At 43.8% G+C, this 21544-nt stretch overlaps 2 protein-coding genes across 9 annotated transcripts; one reads left to right on the forward strand and one right to left on the reverse strand.

Moving 5' to 3' along the window:
* The first annotated feature begins 317 nt into the window (after positions 1-317).
* On the forward strand, positions 318-7583 carry LOC127783248 (pentatricopeptide repeat-containing protein At1g80880, mitochondrial). Of its 8 annotated transcripts, none has more exons than XR_008019263.1 (4): positions 318-917; positions 1670-2737; positions 4023-4130; positions 7077-7583. XR_008019263.1 is itself a non-coding variant. In XM_052310488.1 (3 exons), exons 1-2 carry the CDS (start codon positions 361-363, stop codon positions 2697-2699), a joined length of 1587 nt encoding a protein of 528 aa, XP_052166448.1. In that variant the 5' UTR covers positions 318-360; the 3' UTR covers positions 2700-2737; positions 4020-6366. The 8 variants fall into 8 exon arrangements, 3 of the variants coding, with proteins under 3 accessions (XP_052166448.1, XP_052166447.1, XP_052166446.1); XR_008019262.1 differs by having other exon boundaries at positions 319-917; positions 1670-2796; positions 4020-4130; XR_008019261.1 differs by having other exon boundaries at positions 319-917; positions 1670-2796.
* Positions 7031-11768, reverse strand: LOC127783015 (uncharacterized). The gene is made up of 4 exons (XM_052310311.1): positions 11413-11768; positions 8118-8367; positions 7499-7554; positions 7031-7360 (listed from the first exon to the last, which is right to left on the reverse strand). The coding sequence occupies exons 1-4, from the start codon at positions 11494-11496 to the stop codon at positions 7031-7033; spliced, it is 720 nt and encodes a 239-aa protein (XP_052166271.1). The 5' UTR covers positions 11497-11768.
* Between the last annotated feature and the right edge of the window lie 9776 nt (positions 11769-21544).

Genomic DNA, 21544 nt, shown 5'->3' on the forward strand with positions numbered 1-21544 from the left:
ACCTTTGAATTTTTTTTCTAAAAATATAAAGGCTTATTTGCGGATTGGAAAAACATAAGATAAGAAAAACATAATAATATGAAAGGAATTAACGTTGTGCTTGATTTCAGCTCGAGCTGCCGCCACAGTTGTTGTTTGCGATGATTGCACTGGATCAATGCAAAGAGAGAAGAGCTTGGACTGGATTGTCATTTTCCATGATGTTTCTCGTGATCAAACGGACGATATGACACCAATCGACGACAGACGACGACGCCTCGAGATTGAACCCGCACGACCAAAAAATCTTCCCCAAAACACCCCCCTCTCTCCGCACCGCACCTCATTTCCCTCTCGCCGTTGCCTCGCCTCCCACCTCGCATGCCGCCGCCGCCGCTCGCCGCCGCCGCCCTCCGCCGCCACGTCCTACGCGCCCTCCTCCCCCAATCTCGGCACCTCTGCCTCCTCGCCGCCCACTCCCCCTCCCCCTCCGACGACAGCGACTTCGAGCCTCCCGACCACCCCCTCCCCCGGGCCCCCGACGGCGACGGCGAGCTCGCCGCCTTCCTCCACCGCCTCTCCGACGCCTCCACCGCCGCGTCCTCCCCGAAGCACGCGCTGTCGCTTCTCCTGTCCTCGCCGCCCCCCCCGGGCCTACCTCCTGCCTCCCGCCGCGACCTCCTCGTCCGCGCACTCTGGGAGCTCCGCCGCGACCCGGACGCGGCGGCCCTCGCGCTCCGGTGGGGGGAGGAGGGGTGCGCCGCCGCCGGGGAGCGCGCGGGGCCACCGCCCCCTCCCCCGCCGCCTGCCGAGGCGTGGCACCTGGCCATATGGGCCGCGGGGAAGGCGCGGCGGTTCGACCTCGCGTGGGCGGTCGTGCGCCGCATGCTGCGCCGCGGGGTGCTCACCAGCCGCGCCATGGTCATCGTGATGGAGAGGTGGGTTCTCTCCTCTTCGTAATCTGTCTCCATTTTTCTGTACAGAGGAGTATATAGCTTTCCATGTTGAGATAAGAAACAGCTTTGTGATAGTGCTACTGCTATGGCATAAGTATTTGATTGCTTGGGCAGTATTCAACTGTTGTTGATTGGCTTGTCAGAATTATGTGTTTGCTACTTGTTTATGGTGATGTATGCCTGCATTTTGAATGATTTGGTCCGCCTTACTGATTGGTACTGCCACTGAATGTGCGCCTCCCTCAAGGGACTTGTACATCATATTGATTTGGTGAACAAGCAGTTATCAGCTTGCACAATCATATTAGGAAGTAAAAATGTTGCAAACAAGCAGCTTCTATGGATCCAGGATCCACTTGAATATTATGTTATAACTGTGCTATTGTCTATGATGGTCAACAAATATTCATGGTTGGATCGATTTATTGAATGGATTAGTGTTTGGGAATATAAAGCTGTTGCAAGTCCGTAAGTTACCATTTCCTGTGTTGTTAGTGTTTTAACTAGTGGTAATTCTGGGATTTGGCTCCTTTAATCTTGTTGAACTTATGCATTGGATGAAAAATATATACGGGTCCATTTGTCGTCTTGCTGTGAGGGGGACATCATAATGCCTGCTTTGCAGCAGTCCATATTGTAGTAGCACTTCTTTTTTTGTTTTTTTTAGTTGAGTTGTTTTTATTTGTTGCATAATGGTCGACGGTCATCTCACTGTAAGGACATGGCTATTTCAGGTATGTAGCTGCCAATGAAGTGAACAAAGCAATCAAGACATTTGATGCAATGGAGAAGTTTAAAACGGAAGCAGATCAAACTGTATTTTACTCCCTTCTTCGTGCTCTTTGCAAAAATAAAAACATAGAGGATGCTGAGGAATTGCTTCTCGTGAGAAAGAAATTCTTCCCACTTACTGCAGAAGGTTTCAATATTATTCTAGATGGTTGGTGCAATGTAATCACTGATATAGCTGAAGCAAAGAGAATTTGGAGAGAAATGTCAAATTACTGCATTACTCCTGATGGCACATCTTATACCCTCATGGTCAGTTGTTTTGCAAAAGTTGGAAACCTTTTTGATACCCTGAGGGTTTACGATGAGATGAAAAAGAGGGGTTGGACTCCTAGTATTGCTGTTTATAATTCTCTTATCTATGTCCTGACAAAAGAGAATTGCATGAAGGATGCACAGAATATATTCACTAGAATTATCGATGAAGGCCTCCAACCAAACGTCAAAACTTACAACAGTATGATAGTTCCGCTTTGCGAAAGTCGCAAGCTTGATGAAGCACGGATGGTGTTGGAGGACATGATGTTGAAGGGAATTGTTCCAACCATTTTGACATACCATACATTTCTGAGACAAGAAAACATTGATGAAACCCTGAAGCTCTTGAAAAAAATGAAGGATGATGGCTGTGGTCCTAAGAGTGATACATTTCTCATGCTTATTGATAGATTTTTTCAATTGAATGAACCTGGACATGCTTTGAAGCTCTGGAATGAAATGAAAAGATATGACATCAGACCTTCTTATTCACACTATATGTCAGTTGTGCAAGGTTTGATCAAACACGGATGCATGGAAAGAGCTTTAGAGTATTATGATGAAATGAAGGAAAATGGCTTTGCTTCTGATCCAAAACTTGAAAATGAGTTCAGAACCTTTTTGTTGGCCAACAGAGACCATTGGAGAGGAGCTGGAAAATATAATATTATTCCACAGCGTGGCAAACATTTTGCAAGGCGGTCAAGAATTCAGTGACATTCTGTGCCATTATTATGAGGACTTAATTAACGAAGGTGCATATTTTGGTCTGAACAGTTTGCCCCACTTATCTCTCGTGATCCTGACATCTGAGGTACATATAGTCATTTGTGACTAATGAATAACCACTGAACTTTCCATGAACCTAATTTCCAAATAGTAGCTAACATAGCTTTTTTTTTTTGTTGCTAACACTTCTGAAATTATTTCCTTTGAGCTTGGATTCCACCTACAAATTGTTGCCCTCCACAGAAATTTCTAATGTGGTCATGGATCATTAATATCATCTTTTAACTCAAAAGATGTTAATCTTGTATGTTATTCTATAGACAATCTTTTCACGTCTTTGCATGTCTGGAGCTGAAACAACTATTGTTTTTTTTGGGCAAATTTAAGGAATCAGACTTTTATGGTTTTTAATGGTTTAGCTTATGCCAGAATTAGGGATATCCTTCTCTTTGCGATATTCTTTTAGAGCTACAGTTAGTAACAGAATGTTAGCCCTTATGATGTAGAGATAAGTACCAACGTCAGACCTTTACTATGGGATAAACATGCTTTTGACATATTCCATTGGCCAAAAAAGAAAATTGCCCATCATCTTTTAGTAATTCACATCTTTCTAGTTTTGCACAAGCCTCTGTTTTTGTTAAATTGGAGATGCCCGAAGAAATCAGAGTAGTAAGGTAGCTGCACAACATTGTTATTGTCTTCTACATGAACAATATTTACATGTCTGATGCCTCAACTGAAGTATATATATATATATATATATATATATATATATATATATATATATATATATATATATCTATGATGCTGCATAATATTGAAATTATTCATTAGTGATTAGTGTTTATTGAGTGTAACAGCAGAATCTGAAGATCAGTGTATGTCTAACTAATGGTACAATGCAGTTACTGTCACCTATATAAACGATATCTACTACATATCCTAAATCTCTACTGAGTATGGACGTCTGATACTTTCAGTACATTGAAATTGTTCATCAGACTTTATTCTTTATTGAACATGAAAAATCCACAGTTCAGTACATGTAGAAGAAATATGACAAGGGAACTATCTTGTTGGACTTGGGCACCATATTGCTAACTAATGGATAATTCTGCCCACTAATTATCAGTATTGTAAGACTTGATGGCATATATTTCAAATTAGAGAAATTGACTCTTGGTCGGCCAAAGAGGATCTTGTAGTTGTGTTGTATTTCCTAGAGATCGCACTACTTTAAGTTTCAAAAATATGACATCACCTCAACACCTCCTAAAAACGTGCTGCTGACTTGGGTTTTTGCAGCAGGTTACTTTCAGTTGGGTTGGCCGTCATCACTTTGGCCATATCACTGGGGCTGGCCATCCCAGTCCTTGCTACAGAAGCTCCACAGCTGAGCACAATAAAAATATGAAGGTACAAGATTTCCACCCTTTGAATGTACATGTCCTTCATGTTGTGAATCCTGCTTATCAACAACACAATGACCTATAGTTCACCAACTACACTCCTGTGCACCTCATTCGTCAAATCCAACGGCCCATCTACGTTAGATCCAATGTCTCAGGTCGCCTCTACCTCCCACCTAGCATACTTCCATCCCTCAATCGCCACCCTTGCCAATCCCCGCAGCATCACTCTCGTCCTCTCCCCCTCTTAACCCTTGACGATGCCGCCGTCGTTGCCTCGAACCTCCATCGCTCCCCTAATCTCCCAATCCACCGTCCCAGCCCTCGCTTTTGAACTCTAGATGCCATTGACGTTGCTCTGTCTCGCCTTTTCACCGTTTGCTTGGCCCCCTTCCCTCCCCCCTCACCCTCAAACCCCAGACGCCATCGCTGGCCGTAAGAACAAGGCAGAAGCAGGAGCAGGCGGGTGAGCAGCTCGGTGGAGCCACGGGAGCTCCCTCAACCACGATAGGCTGGCCAGCGTGGAGGGTGACCAGAACGGCTCGTCGGCTGACAACAGGTGGCTTCGGCAGGATACGCTGGAGCTGCTCACGATCCGACCCGAGATGGACACGGTGTTGCAGGAAGCCACCCTCAACGGGGCCATTTGGGAGGAAATCTCCAGGTAGGTAGTAATTCACCTTATGCTAGCTCTAAACGGCCACACACATGTACAGTTAGATGCTAGCACCGGTAGGTGGTTTCATACTTCACCATCAAGAAATGAGAAAAACGATGATGGATGTGCTATGACTTGGCTTGGGTCCACCAAGCCTAGTTTGGAGCACGTGGCGAGGGAAGCAAGACCCAGCTGTCCTGGGCCCCTTGTCAGGGAGCCCGAGTCACGATAAAAACAATCGTCCATGGTAATTCTCCCATTAAATTCAAGGGTTTTAGAGGGGATAATGACAACATGGGCATTCCCTCGGTGATAAAGGCATCGTAAATCCCTGCTTGTACCATAAAAGGAAGGGGTCATGCCACATAGTGGAGGACTTTTGGGATAGGAACCCTTAGAAACGCAACCCTAGAACCCTCATCGGTGGAGAAACCATCTTTGGTCGGTCGGCCAAATTCCACAATAGTCTCGGTTCTAATAAAAACCGGGACTAAAAAGTATATTTAGTCCCGGTTTAAAAGTTGAGAGGTACTTTTTGATCTTACCGGGACTAAAGATCATTTTTAGTCCCGGTTCAAGAAGTTGTGGGTTCAAGACAGACCCCAATTATTTTTACTCCCGGTTGGTATAAACAACCGGGACTAAAAATAGATCTTTAGTCCCGGTTGTTTATATCAATCGGGAGTAAAGAGTACCCCGAACCGCGCACCACCAACTCGGATATTATCCGCGCGCACTCCTCTCGATCTCCTCCCCTCTCATTACTCCTTCTCCATCCCTTCCTCTCCCCCTTCATCCCCTTCCTCTCCCCTTTTCCTTCCCGTTCCTCCCCTTCCCCTCTCTGAGCGGTGGCCGGGCAGGAGCAGCGGCGCGTGACGGGAGCGGCGGTGGCCGGCCGTCTGGGTGTGGCGGCCGGGCGGGCGGGTGCGGCGGCCGGCCGGCCGAGCTAGCGTGGAGGCCGCGAGGACGGTGGTCGGGAGGCCGGTGGCGCCTTCCTCTCTGCTGCCGATTTTTTTTTAATTTGTGATTCATTGGATTTGATCTGTGTGATGTATGTGATGTTGGATCTGATCTGGGAGATGTGATGTATTTCTTTTAGGATCTGTGATGTATTTTTTGTTTGAGATTTTGTGATGTGATGTATTGTGATCTGTGATGCATTTCTTTCCAATATGTGATGTATTTCTTTCCAGATTTGTGATGCTACTTTTATTTGAGGATGATTTGGGAATATGATTGGGGATATTTAGAGAGCAGATCGATTTGAGAAAAAAAATCAACCGGGACTGCTTCCACCATCTTTAGTCCCGGTTGGTAAAGATGGATTTTTAGTCCCGGTTATTTCACCCGGGAGTAAAGATGGGTATCTTTAGTTCTGGATTCGTAGTCCCGGTTGCATAACCGGGACTATAGGGGGATTCCCAACCGGGATTAAAGCCCCTTTCTCCACTAGTGCCTAGTTCAGTGAGCAAGTTTGTATTATGCACTCTCGCATCCACATAGTACCAAACACAGGAGTAGGGTATACTTCCGAGTAGCCTAAACCTGTATACTTCTTGTGTCCTTATTGTATTTCTTTTTTTTACAGCCCACGCGAAACGAACATGACCTCAACTTGCCCCTAGCCGAATCTTCATAGGGGGGTTCCCTCTTCGCCGTTGTGCGAAAATTGCTTCGGCGAAAGTGTAGATTTGTGTCGCATAGATTTCTATGAAAAGTACTTTTGTAATCCATGAACTTGTTAGATTTAATAATCTTTTTATAATATAAAATTGTGATCAAAGTCACACCTCCAAGACTCTGGTCCACATCATGGTCTAGCCACAGTTAAAACAAATTCTCTCTTAGGAAAGCTCAATAGAAAATCCAAGAGATCAATACCGATTTCAAACAAAGCATCTCACTTTCGATTTTAGCAGAGAGCATTCTAACCGGAGTTCATCCAAAACAAAACTGTATATCTTCATATATACGCATGTTTTGGTTGAAAGTATATGAATGTACTTGGAGAACTGGAAAAAAAATCAAAGAAACCTAGAACTACCTCAGAAAAATTATACAAATATATGAATTTCATGGTATAATAATCCTATAATATTGCTATAGGAATATCATATATAAGATAATGTTCATATTTTTCAATAAAAGGTACTTAATTAGTTCAAGTACTACTATGTCATGACATAATTTCTCCTGCCCCAATAAATATTTTCTAGCCACGCTTCCATGGTTTATTACTCCCTTTAGTCTCACATTTGCTTCCTCTCACCACAGAATTCTGTCTTGTTCACGCAGGGGCGCCACATGAACGTCTCAAAATCACCAGAAGCCGCCGCCCACTTGCCAACCTCACTGAAAGGGATTAGGGGCAGCGAATTTATGCGTTCCTCTCTGCTACTTTCTACTGTAAACAGCCAGTCGAAACGTAATGTGATCTTGTTGAGAGCAGTGGCGCTTGCATGCAGCCGTTCCATCAAGCGGGCTTCGCACTTCCGTCCTCGGAAGCCACTTATCTCAACTTCCGTGAGATGTGGAAGCGAGATGATGCTAGTTTGATTACCAGCAGCAATGGTGGAATCCTGTGCAAATGCAATTAAATAAAGGAGCAGCAAATCTTAGCATGTCTGGAGACAAGAAACTAAATAATTGTACTACTCTGGTTATAGTGTCCGTTTCATGATTCTTGAAGTTTAGACAAGGTATTAAACAATTACTACCTCCGTCTCAAAATAGGTGTAGCCGTAGGTATTCGTGTTCAACGTTTGATCGTCCATCATATTTGAAAAATATATGAAAAAAATTAGTCAGACATAAAGTAATATTCATGTTTTATCATCTAATTAGTCAGACATAAAAATACTAATTATAAAAAAACTTCAAATAAAATGAACGGTCAAACATTGGACATGAACAGTACAAAATATATTTTGAGATAGAGGAAATAATATTTTGAATGTTAATAGTAACTTTTAGAACATTTAGTTTAAAGACACCAGACCACGATGTACAGATTAGTCTTATAAAAAGTACTTTTAAAAGATAAATATTTACTTACTTTTTATATATGTTACAATAGAAAATCAAAGATATGTTTTTAGAGACAATGTCGTTATCCAAAACGTTAAATTATGGAACCAGAGAGAGAGAGAGAGAGTAGTCATGCAGTAAAGTTTTTTTTTTTCTACTGTCGTCTAAGAGGTTGTGATACCATAACTTCTATAACTTCTAATATTATTTTGTTGTCAGTTAACACATCACAGTACTTAAAAACCTGAAAAGAAAGCTAAGCGAGCGAAATGGACGCAACGATCAATGCGAGAATGCAAGAGGAACTCACCATAATCGGGGTGGTCATGTTGAGCTGAAAGTATCTGAGAGAGTTACATCGTGCAAGGAGACATGTTACGCCAGTCATAAGAGCACGTTCGTTTAGGGTAGAATCCCTTATTGTCAAAGATGTGACTCCGGGCAAATGTGGTACATCTTTCATCATGTCATCAACCTCTTCTTTCTCTTCCTCTATGAATTCCTCTTCCTCTTCATCTATCAATTCCTCTGCCTCTGCATCCCAGATAACTACGTATTCCTGCACAGAGGATAATCAATGTCATTCGAAAAAGATATATATGGCCTTGTTTAGATTCCAAAAAATTTTGGCTAAAAACATCACATCATGTTTGGACAGATGCATGGGGCATTAAATGGGGAAAAAAGAAAAATCAATTGCACAGTTTGCATGTAAATTGCGAGACGAATTTTTTGAGCCTAATTACGCCATGATTTGATAATGTGATGTTACAGTAAGCATTTGCTAATGATGAATTAATTAGGCTTAATAAATTCGTCTTGCAGTTTACAGACGGAATCTATAATTTATTTTGTTATTAGTCTACGTTTAATACATCAAATGTGTGTCCGTGTACTTTAAAAAAATTTTGGTACACGAACTAAACACGGCCTATATAGAAAAATATGCATGTACAGTTTATAGCTTGGATATATATTATAATATATAAGTACCCCTTTTTACAATGGTCATTATAATATAAGTACCCCTTTATACCATTCACCGTCTTTTCTAATCCAATTGATCATTCCTATTTATACTACCACAAGTTAACTATTCATAGTAAAATATATTTTTTTCTATAGATATATAGTTGTACTACTCATAAATCAACCCTTAAGATTACGACTACTACTAGTGACAATATTGTTAGTTAAAATACTCCCCCGTAAAGGTACTCATAATATACATATAGGAGGGATATAACTCGCATCTATCTATTATATTGTTAAAATAGCTTTGAAAGGAGGCACCACGTTCGCTGTGAGGGCTAGAAATTCTCACATTAATCAGAGAAAAAGAAAAAAAAAGAAAAGGAGAGTCAAAGTAGAAATACAATCTAAAAATAGCTGAAACGGAATTAAAAATAAGCAATATTGAATGAGATTAATCGAAATTCAAAATAAAATCCAAAATTAGAAAAAAAAGGAGAGTCCAATTAGAAATATAATTTAAAAAATAGCTGAAATTCGGAATTAAAAATAAGCAATATTGAAAGAAGTTTCCATATAAGAACCCAATATGAGATTAATCAAAATTCGAAATAAAAATAAAATAAAACCTAAATTAGAAAAGAAAAGGATAGTCCAAGTAGGAATACAATTTTAAAATAGCTGAAATACGAAATTAAAAATATGGAATATTAAAAGAAGAGTCCATATAAGAACCCAATACGAGATTAATTAAAATTGGGAATAAAAAAATAAAATCCAAAATTAGCAAAAAAAATAAAATAAGAGTTCAAGTAGGAATAGAATTTAAAATTAGCAGAAATTCGGAATTAAAAATAAGCAATACTGAAAGAAGAATCCATATAAGAACCCAATATGTGATTAATTATAATTCAAAAAAAAATATAATATCCAAAATTAAAAAAAATAATAGGGAGCTCAAGTAGGAATAAAATTTTGAAACAACTGAAATTAAAAATAAAAAGTAAAAATATTAAAAGAACACAATACAATATTAATTAAAATTTCAAGAAAAATAAATTATGAAAATAGAAAAAGAAAAATAAGATTTCAATTAAGAATACAATTTATAAATAAGTAAAATTTGTGATAAAAATAAAGACTATTGAAAGAAAAGACCATCTAAAACATATGACGAGATAAATTAAGTAACATGCCTATAACGGAGTAGAGTGGTGGCGGTTGATATGACATATAAAAACTGTTAATAAAACACCAAATATAATCCTAACGATGATTAAAAGGAGGGACGATAAGCAAGCCGTGAAGCAAACGAGCAAGACGGTTACTGGGACTTATAGAAAGTAAAAAAAAAAACCCCATTGATAATCATATTCGATTTTTAAAATCTCAATGACAATAAAAAGGAGAAGCACCAGGCGGGATGTATAGGAGTATAGTTGCAGAGCCACCGACGGTTGACTGGACTTCTAGAAAATAAAAAATAAATTCCAACTATAGTTATGTTTGATTTTTAGAATCACGATTACAATAAAGAGTAGGCGGTGGACGGGCCGTAAAGGAGCATAATGGCATCATTTGACAAGGCTTCGAAAAATTATAACAAAAAATAAAACTCAACAAGACAATAAACTCTAAAAACTATAAGGTCCAATTTTTAAATGTTCGAAACTTCTAAAAAGTAAAAAAAATGATAATCATGTTCGATTTTAAAATCTCAATGACAATAAAGAAGGGAGGCAGCGAGCGAGCCGTAGAGAAGTACAATTGCAAAGCTGCTGATGGTTTGGTAGGACTTGTGAAAGTAAAAATAAACCCAAACGATAATTATGTTATATTTTTAAAATCTCAATGACAATAAAGAGAAGAGACAGTGGACATGCCATAGAGGAGTATAATGGCAACGTTTGACGGGATGTCCAGAAATTATAAAAACGAAACCCAACGTTACAAAAAACTCTAAAAACTATAATATCTAATTTTTAAAGGTTCCAAGGAGAATGAATAGAAATAGTGGTAAATCGACCAGGCAAATAAAGAAGAAGATGACATAAGGGGTAGCAACTGATGTGACTTTTAAAAAACTATATAATTAGAAACACGGGATGATAAGGTTTGGTCTTTCAAAGTCTTAAGACAATGAGATAGCTATTTAATAAATTTTAAGTAAAATCAACTTAAAAAATATATGATTTTGTTTGGGTGCTAGCCGCGCAATTGCACAGGCAACCCAGCTAGTTATTAACATATGGGAATAAAAACCAAGGAGTGTGCACATATATACTCCCTCTATCCCAAATAAAATCAATTCCTGGAGGCTAGTTTAGGATTCGTGTGAAATTACCGAAGTACCCTCATTAACTACATCCATCAACAATCCCAATCTCTGCAGTCACATTAATTTACTACTAGTACTTTAGAGGAGTAGTACTCAGAGGAGAAGAAAAAACGAAATGCATTGCCGCAAGGAAGGAACATCTCTCTAATCTAAGAAAAAGAAATGGTTTGAATTCACATATAAGAACAATAGCAAGAACAAAGAAGAACCAAGAATAGAGGAAAAAAAATAGCAAGAAGAAAAACAAAGAAGAACTAGGAATAGAGAGGAAAAAAAATAAAATCGGGATCCTACATCCTCCGCCACCGCCGCATCCATCCGCCGCGCATCCATCCATCGCCGCTGCCGCCACCGCCGCGTCCATCCGCCGGGCCGCATCCATCGCCGCCGCCGTCACCGCCGCATTCATCCATCATCGCCGTCGTCGCCGCTGCATCCATGTGCCGCCGCAGCATCCATGTGCCGCCGCACGCCGTCGTTGCAGCATCCGTCGCCGCGGCTTTTGCCGCCGTCCCTGCAGATAGGAGCGGAAAGATGGTGGAGCTGGAGTGAGAGATTGAGTGGGAGGATGACAGAGGCAGAGGGAGAGAGAAGCGAAAAGAGGGAGGTTGGGAGAGGAAAGGTTACCGTCTGAACAGAGAGAAAGGAAAAGCTGCGATGGCCTGGCTCCTTCTGGACTACCCATGACCACGCAAGATATTAAATGTGTCTCGTTTTCTAGGTAAGAATCGATTTTTTGGGGGACAACCACTCCATCCTAGGAATCGGTTTATTTTGGGATAGAGGGAGTACACCTTATCTGGAGAAACAAGGCGAACACCAAGACTTTCGACGGCAGTACAACGCCGCAGGAGATGAATGGGGCCATCGTTAATGCCGGCGTCGCGGACGGGGTGCCCACGAGAGCTCAGGTCGATCTCCCTGAGTCCCCGCACGCACGACAGGTCACCAACGTCGAGTTGCTCTACGCATTGCCACCTCATGTCTATCACGTTGTTGGAGGATCTCAACTCCTCCAGCCTCGGCGCCGAGATTCTCAATGTTCCAGGGGCGTAACAGCACATCTTGAGGGAGCGAAGATTCGGCGTGTTGAGCTCAAGCACACCAAACGCCCGGTTCCTAGGGAACTGTTGCAGCGAACGTCGGCGTCGAGCCACAGCGCTCGATTTCAGCCCGACTACGCTCACCAGCCGTAGCTTCCGGAGCCGCGGACAGCACGAGCCGGCTGAGTAGGCGGCTGCTATCGGCTCCATCTCCGGCGCCGACGAGCCGTATCCCCTTGAACGAAAGGTCCACAAGAGAGTCGAACACCACGGCGGTGGCGGTGGCAGCAGCGAGGAGCCGGAGCCTTACATAGGCTAACGACAGCGTCATGGTCTCCAGTCTCCTGGAAACCATCGAAAGATCGTCCAGATCTATGGTGTTATCGTCCGCGAACCTGGGATCCTCCGGCAGGTGAAGATCCAGAGCGAGAGATTTCACCGCGTGCCGCTGCCGCATGGCGTACCGAATCCACGCGGCGACGGCATGCGCGGCGCCGCGGTCATACAGTTGGATGGAGATCGCCAGCTGCTCGATGCCGGCTCTGGCGGCGCGCGCGTCGAGGACGTGGTTCACGAAGGCGACGAACCGGTCGAATTTCTCGCGCCGCTTCGGCTTCGCGTCAACGCCGTCCTCGGTGAAGCCGAAGCGCAGGGAAGGAACGCGCGTCGAGAGGTGGCGCCACCGCCGCGACGCCGCGCCCGCGCGCACGACGTCGGCCATGGTGGGTAGGGAGTCGAGGACGTCATCGTTGAGCTCGCTGATTAGGTCGTTTCCCTCGCCGCCGACGCGTCTTAGTTTGCCCATGCGCACCGGCCGGCGGCGCGCGGCACGTATGTATGGTGGGTCGTCGTGGAATTAATCTGGATATAACAGTGATTGATCTGTTAAATATCCGATACGGGTAGGGGTGAAAACGGTACGGAAACATTCCGGATTCCGGGCCTGTTTTCGGAAACGGAATCAGCCGGTCGGAATTTTTTCGGAATGTCTCGGAAACGGAATCGAAAACGGAAATATTTTCTCGGAAACGGAATCGAATTGGAAAATTTCCGGAAAAAATTATCAGAATTTCCGAAGTTAAAAAGGCCCATAGAATCAATAGTCTATAACTCGTCCCCAAGTTTCAAGCCCAACCCAAATCGCGGCATCTATCCAAATAGTGGCTAACCCTAGAGGAGAGAGACAGCCACACGGCATCGCAACTTTGCGAGACTGCAAGCCGGCGGCAGAGCATCGCACTCCACCCACTGCTAGCGCCCACCGCCCGGCGCCCACGCCACCGCTGGTCCACCGTCCTCGGCTCCTCGCGACCTCGCCCCCACCGTCTTTGCCGTCTCGTACCGCCGCCATCTCGTGACGCTGTCCAGCCATTTCGCAGTGCCGTTTCGCGGCCGCGGCGCTGTCCCGCCGTTTCACCGCCGCTACCACCACTGACGACGACGCCACAGCCACACCAAAGAGCCGATGACGCCTCGCCTCGCAGTCGCAGTAGCAGCAGCAGCCCAGCGGCAATAGCCAACAGCCCAGCGGCAGCAGCCAGCAGCCCAGCGATGAGCCGACGAGACTAAACCATTGATTTGATTTCTTTTGTGCTGCAGATTTATGATGGAATCATCAAATGTAAGTAGCTGTTTTGTGATTGATCCAAGTACTGTACTGATGTATTGATGTGTGTTGCTGTTCTGTGATGACCGAAACAATTGATGAACTATGTACTGATGATGGAGTAATAGCTGATAGCAGATTAGCAATATAGCACTGAATAATAGTGTATACTATATATCTTATACAAGGGTGTTTTGCTGTAATTTTTTTTAAATATTTGTTATGCAAATTATATAAAGGTATAGAAGAATATATTTTGCTGTTGAGACGATTTCATATAATTGTGTTGTATGATGAATTGTTGATTGTTGAGACTTGAGAATTGGACCTGACAAAAGTTTGAAGCTCAGTTTGAGGGGTTCTTGTATTCCAATAAATTTTCGTTACCGTATCCGCGCCGGTTCGTTTTCGCTCCGTTTTCGGTTTCGATAATATTCGTTTCCGTTTTCGTTTCCGGGGATTCCGATTCCGATTCCAATTCCGAAAAAAATATGGAAACGAAAACGATAAAGATTGTTTCCGTCCGTTTCCGTACCGTTTTCACCCCTAGATACGGGTCACCTGATACAACGGCAGTAGATCGTGTACGAATTAATCCCCCAAAAATACACGTATATATCCAGATGAAGCCCAGCAGAAACGTTTGGCCCTAACAAAAATTGATTAATTAATACACCAGTTGGTGTTTCTTTTTTTGCGAGGAAATACCCCAGTCGGTGTTGGTTGAAATATAGGGTAGATTGGACTAACAGTCCAATAATTTTGAGTTATTTTAGAAAAAAAATGCCCTACCGTGGAGGGGCACTGATGTTTGATACTTAAGTAGTACTAGTGGCATGCCAGTACTAACACTACGATAATATTTTATAATCTGAATCAAACAACCAAAATATGTGGATGATCGAATTAAAATCATACCACCAATAAAAAAAAGAATTAATTAAACCATACATCGATCATACATTTTTGTAAGATTTCCATGTAATGAAAAAGAAACAATGAAAGCATACATCGATCATACATTTTTTTAGGTTGCCACGTAAGTTTGGCGATCGATCAAAATTTTCAAGTTGCCATAAAGATTTCATGCCCTATTTTTCAGTTCGACAAATCTGTCGGGTAATATTTGATTTTGGCATTCCAGATCTTCACCGGCGGACTCAGCACTAAAATTTAGCTACGACAGATCATCACACCAGGACGAAGTGTATGGTATTTTAAAAATGAAGTAACAATTCTCTATCTCTATCTCTATCTCTACTTATTATTATATAATAAGAGGTGCTTCCATCGTCCGTAAAAAAACCGTGGGAGAAAAAAACCGTGCTAAAAAAACCAGGCAAAAAAAACTATGTCCGATAAAAAAAGGACGAAAAAAAAAAATCCGCGGACGAAAAAAACCGTGTGAAAAAAAAACAAAGTCCGATCAAAACGGGCGAAAGAAGGGAAAAAAACCGGAAAAAAAAGAAAAAAATAAGTCTGATTAGGGGCGAAATAAAGGAAAAAAAAAGAAACTAATCTGACTCGGTCTACACGGTAAAAAAGGACGAAAAAAGGAAAAAAAAATAAACGAATCCGACTCTGTCGACGCGGTAAAGAAAAGGGCCAAAAAGAAAAAAGTATATGTCCTATTCCAAAGAAAATCGAATCCTATTATATGTGACACGGCGTGGTAAAAAAATAAATCGAATCCGATTCCATCGACGTGGTAAAAAACAAGCGTAAAATTTTTTTCTGTCCGATTCCAAAAAAAAGTTGTGAAAAAAGTTTTCCGTTTCTCTCTCTATCTCTATGTGTATCTCTATCTCTATCTCTACTACTTAAAAATTAAAAAGTGTTTCCGTCGCCCATTCGTGAAAAAAAGCGTGAAAAAGAAATCGGCGAAAAAAATCGAATTATATGTGACGTGGTAAAAAAAAATTAAAGATGTTTCTGACATCCGTAGTAATGAAAAAAAGGCAAAAAAATGAAAAAAAAGGAAAGTCCGATTCAATATCTATATATACCTAATTAAAAAAATTTGTATGGCTTATGGGTTATAGAAATGCCATCGCACGTGCGATTGATCCCGCTTTAATCCCTTTCCGATGGCAAAAAATAAAAAAAGAAAAGAAAGAAAAAAAATGAGAGACCGCATCAAATTTGGACCTAAATTCTAAAGAAAACACTACTACAAGAATACAAGATCAGATTCAAGAACACTAAGAAAACACCGACGCCGGAAGGCGAGGGTGTCGCCGTCGCTGCTGAACCGCCACCGCCGTCGCAGGGATGTCGGTATGTCGGGCCGCCGCCACATTGTTTTGAGAGAGAGGGGGAGGGGAAATGATTTAAGGGTTAGGGTTTGGGCCGTTGAACTTTTATATAGGTCGGGATGACCGTCTATCAGATCGGACAGCTCTGGCTTCTCCCACGTCAGGCCGAACGCCATTCCTAGGCTGCCCACACGGAATAAGTTCACTTTAGGTCGCTTAAGTTGTTCCTCCCCGATTCTATTCCCAGGCAGCCCACACTATTGGGCCGCCTCATTGACCATGTGTACGCTCCGTATGTAACAAGTTCACTTTAGGTCACTTCAGCTTAACTTTTTTATTTCATTATAAATATATTTTCTTAAAGGCCTCATATCATGTAAAACTAAACCTTAATCATATAATATTTTTATATTTGTTATAATTTTAATTACCCATCGCAACGCACGGGTATTTTTTCTATGTCAAAAAAAAGACCACGATATACGAGTGAGAGATATATACCACACACACCCGCAGGCTCATGTTTTACTGAACTGACAACAGATTTTCAATTACAGGTCTAATTGTTTTATTTAGGTGATTAAATTTGTTTTCATTTATATAATTAGTTTGCTCTATTTAAGCTTTTTGAAAATTGCTAAAATTTGAGAATAACTTTCCTACTTCGTAATATATTATTTTTAGCTAATGGAATTAATGGAAAATTAATTATATATTTTTATCTTTTTGACCAAAGGTCACTGCAATTTTATTTCATTAATATTATTATTATGATTATGATTCCTTTATTTTTTTCCTACCACTATACATGATTAAAATTACCTTTACCCATTGCAACGCACGGGCATCATTGCTAGTTATTATAAATAAACTATAACATGTTCGCACTTATTAGAATATATGCCATTAATAATGATTATAATCCTAAATTTATCATACAATTTTTACAACAGAAGCTTTATAAATTCATCGTATAACAAACAATGATTATAATCCTAAATTTGTTATGCAGTTTTTACAACTGAAGCCTTAAATTAGTTGTATAACTTCCACGACTAAAGTAAACTTTTTGCGATTGTTCCCTATTTTTTATGGTGTGTTTATCATAGTAAGTAGACATTCACTGAAGTTACATATCTATTTTTTAGCATTCGATTTTTACCTATTAACATTTTGTTGTTAGCTAGGCTCTCTATTCATTTGTGCATACATAAGGCAATCCCATTATAGCTCTTACCACCAGTTAATTAAACGATGAGAAGAGGAAAAAGGATTGGGGGCGCAACAATGAGATGATGGCTCTCGCTGCTGACGAGATCACGTGGCCCATACCGAAATACTCCCTCCATCCCTAAATATTTGATGCTGTTGACTTGATGATGGCTCTTGTTGCCGACGAGATCACGTGTCCCATACCGAAATACTCCCTTCGTCCCTAAATATTTGACATCATTGACTTTTTTAAACATCTTTGACCGTTCATCTTATTCAAAAATATATGTACCGTGTCCCTGATCCTTGCTCCGATCATCTCTCTACCGGTGGCGCTCATCTCCATGTACAGTTGATGGAACTTGTACATTTGTGTGGGTAGGGACTGCAGCTGCTCAGGCTTGACAACGGGTTTACCGAGTTCGTACATGTATTTCACTTCCGCCTTTTCGATTGGTGCGCCTCATAGCAATTGATCCGTAGTTAGCCCGGTGTCATTAATAAATTCTTGTATTCCAAAATTTCACCGGTCACCAACGGCTCGATCTCCTGGTTTGGTTGCTCTCCAAGCTGAGTGTCACGCCCTGAAGTTTCCCCCTTTTCCTTGCTTTAAAAATTTGTTAAATAAATCGTCCGAAGAAATTATCTTAATTAACCTAGAGCTAAATCCCTAATTAATAAAGGCATTTAATAATTGGAATTGACAATGTGGGATTTTCCTTGAGTTCCACATGTCACAATACATTAACAGGATTTTTAGTGGAATTTTCAGAGCCTTGGAAATAATTTTAACCAATTAAAAATCACCAAAGTGCAATTTTTAATCCCAGGAAAATCCTTTTTCTCTTTTTCTTTTCTTTTCCCTCCTTTTTCTTTGTTGGGCCGTCGGCCCGTCCCTCTCCCGCGGCCCCTCCTCCATGTGGGCCGGCCCAAGCCGCCTCTCCCTCCTCTCTCGGGACGCCGACAGGTGGGCCCCACCTGTCTGTCGTCTCCTACCTCCGGCCGTTGGAGCCGGAGCTCCAACCGCCCACGCCGCCGCCGCCGTTTCCCGCCGTTCTCCACGCCCCACTCCTACCGTGCCGCGCGCCCACGTCGCCGCCCCACTCCTCCGCCCTTCCCGCCCGCGCGCACGCACGAAGTGGGCGGGATTCATTTTGAATCCCACCCCACTCTCTCTCTCTCTCCTCCCCACGTCGCCGGCGGTTTCGGCCATCTCCCCGGCCACGTCCGCCCCTCCCTCGCCCATAAAAACCGTCCCCCAAGTCCCCTCCCTCGTTTGCCCCATTTGCCGTCCTCTCCCACGCCCCCTACCGCGCCCGTGCCGTCACACCCGAGCTCCGCCGCTTGCCGCCGCCTTCGGCCGCGCGCCGCCGCCGCTAGAGTCGCCGCCGCGCCAAACCGCCGCCGCCGTTAGCTTCGCCGCCGCAAGAGCTTTCCCGGCCGCTGTCTCGCGTCGCCGGAATCCCACCGGAGCGCCTCTCCCCTCGCGAACCGGTGAGTTTTTCCCTCCCCTCCATCTCCGGCCGGCAATTCAAGCCGCCGTGGTCGTTGTCTCCTCTCCTAACGCCTCTCCATCTTCTCCTAGGGTGTCGCCGCCGCCCGTCCGTGCCTCCGCATCGCCGGTCATCGCCGCCGTCTTCATCCTTCGCGCCGGCCGCCGTGCTCACGGTGAGGAGCTCCTCTCCTCCCTCCTTCCCTCTGTCCCGCACGCGCTGCCGCTCCCCGCGCTCGCCGTCGCCTTCGGTCGACGGCGCCGTCCTGTACCCCGTCCACCGTCGCTTCCCGCGCCGCCGATTGCCGTCGTCGGCGACCGTGCGCGTCGCCGCCGGTTGCCATGGCCGGCCGGCCGGTTTTGAAGCCGAGCCGAGCCGTGCCTAGCCGCCGCCGTGCCGTCCGATCGGCCTCCCGGCCGATCTGGACCGGCGGTGGACCACCCGCGTGGTCCCGGTCCACAGTGGACCGGCAGCCTTGGGCCGCTGACCCGGGGGCCCCACTTGCCGGCGCCCCTCTCTCCCCTTGAGCCGCTGACATGCGGGCCCCGCCTGTCGGCGCCGACCGCCCCCTTGATGACGTCAGCCCTGGGAATTAATTGCGCAATAAATTATTTAAGGACTTTTTGTTATAGTAATAAACACAGTAAATCTTCTAAAATTCATAACTAATTCATCCGAGCTCCGTTTAAGTCCATTCAAGTCTCAGTAAATTCATAAAAATGTAAAGAATCCATTAAAAATGGTTTTGTTTCCTGTTTCAGTAGTCTTATAGCATGTTTTGCTTGTGTGCTTTGTTTGTCGTGTAGGTTTCGGTCGTTTCGTCGATCCGCGGTTTCTCGAAGACGTTGCTGAGGTCTCATCAGTTCGAGAGCAAGGCAAGTCATGCAATACGTTTGATCATATTGTACCCAATTTACCGATATCCCGCATTTCTATTAAATGTTGCATTCTTTTACAATATCATGTGGGATGGGTCCTACTACTCAGCCATATATTGATTTCCTTATGCCATTGACAACCTGGGTATTAAAATGACTAGATGTTGGTTTAGGAAATGCTTAGCCATGCTTAGTTCTACTAGTACACAAAAAGGGAATCACATTAAAGCATAGACTTTGATTATTGGCAATAGCTTTGGATTGGTGCCACCGCAATGGTGTTAGTTAATTAAAATACACTGAATGGTGGGTTGTGGGTGCATGGTTTTGCTGGTCGCACCCATGGCAATTTAGGACCGGTTCACGGGAAACCCTGGGAGACTTACCGTGCTTACCACAAGCGGGAGTGGGTAACTGCTTGATCTGAAGTATAGCTCGACCCTTTCCTAGGCACCGGTGGCGAGGGTGGGCGTGATGGAGTTGGGTCAGCCGGGGTGTCCGGTTTTCCAGCTGCCGGATTCACCGCGGCGCAAGATGGGACCGCCCACTGCCTTTTGAGGGGTGGGGGTGAAACCTTAGCGTGGTGTGGATGGTTAGGGGAGGGTTATGTGGAGGGTCTTGTCACGATTTCCCTCTTTGCAGTATCATGGTGATACTTCGGGGCATGGCGATATGTGTGGAATCGTGTCTTGTGGGTACAGTTGTACACCTCTGGCCAGAGTAAAACTATTCGAATAGCCGTGCCCGCGGTTATGGGCGATGAACCAGATTCACCGTGATTAGCCTCACCCTAGTTTAGCTTAATGAACTGGTGTAGTTCAGGTGGTTGGTTGGGCCTGTTGCAACGTGGGGTAGCGTTGGACAGTGTTTGGTTAATATTGATTAGTTACTACAATTGTTTTACTGCTTTCAACTACTGCTTTTAAATGCTAGCTTTGTGCAAAAGAACCCCTAGCCTCCTTTGGTTGTATTCTGCATCATACCTCCTCTTCCGGTATGACTTGCTGAGTACAGTGGGTAGTACTCAGTCTTGCTCTCTTTTCCCCCACACCAGAGCTGAAGATCTTTCTAGTTGGAGCTGTCTTGCTGAAGTTGGTTTTGTCGCTGCCGTCAAGGATTGCCTGTGGAGTGGAGTCGCCCGCTGCTGAAGTCAAGCTTCCGAGTTTAGTTCGTTCTATCTTTTCCACTGCATTTGTAATCTTTTATATTTTTGTAAGACGTGGATCTGTATGTCAACAATTGTCGTTTGTGTACCCTGGCTGGTCCTGGACAGGGGTTTAATGCACATTCAGCTTAGAAATTCTGGTTCGTGAATTTCTGGGCGTGACACTCGGGTCTATAGGAATCTTCTTTTCTGGACTTCAAGGCTTCAATTGTCTCCTGACTTCTGATGCCACATAAGCGTCAAGCTCCTCTTGCGTGCAATCGTACCCCGGGTCCTTGTTCTTGGCGGTGTCAACTTTTTCCTTCTTCGTTGCCCTTATGGGGGCAGGCGGTGGAGCTTGGGGGGCCCTTGAGTTGGAAGGTGCCGGACGAGGAGCTTGCGGAGGAGTCGGTGTTGGAGCCTGAGGAGGAGTCGGTGCAGGAGCCTGAGGTGGAGACGGTGCTGGAGCATGAGGAGGAGACGGTGCAAGAGCCTGAGGAGGAGATGGCGGAGCTGGAGGAGATGGTGCACGAGACGCCGCTTGTCGCCCAGGGAGGATGATGTACCGCTTGCGCCATAGTATAATGGCGTGGCTTGTGTCTCGTAGATGCGTCTCACTGTCTCCTCTAGGGTAATCCAACTCGAGGTCCTCGTACGCGCCTTCGACCAACTCAACTTCGACCTTGGAGTATCCTGCTGGAATCGGCCTGCAGTTGTAAGTACCTGAAGGGTCCGTTGGGATGGTCATGCCCGACGCCACCTTCACGTGATGAGAGGTTATTTATTAGTAATCAA

This window comes from Oryza glaberrima, chromosome 8 (genome assembly GCF_000147395.1).
Source record: "Oryza glaberrima chromosome 8, OglaRS2, whole genome shotgun sequence".
Lineage (NCBI taxonomy): Eukaryota > Viridiplantae > Streptophyta > Magnoliopsida > Poales > Poaceae > Oryza > Oryza glaberrima.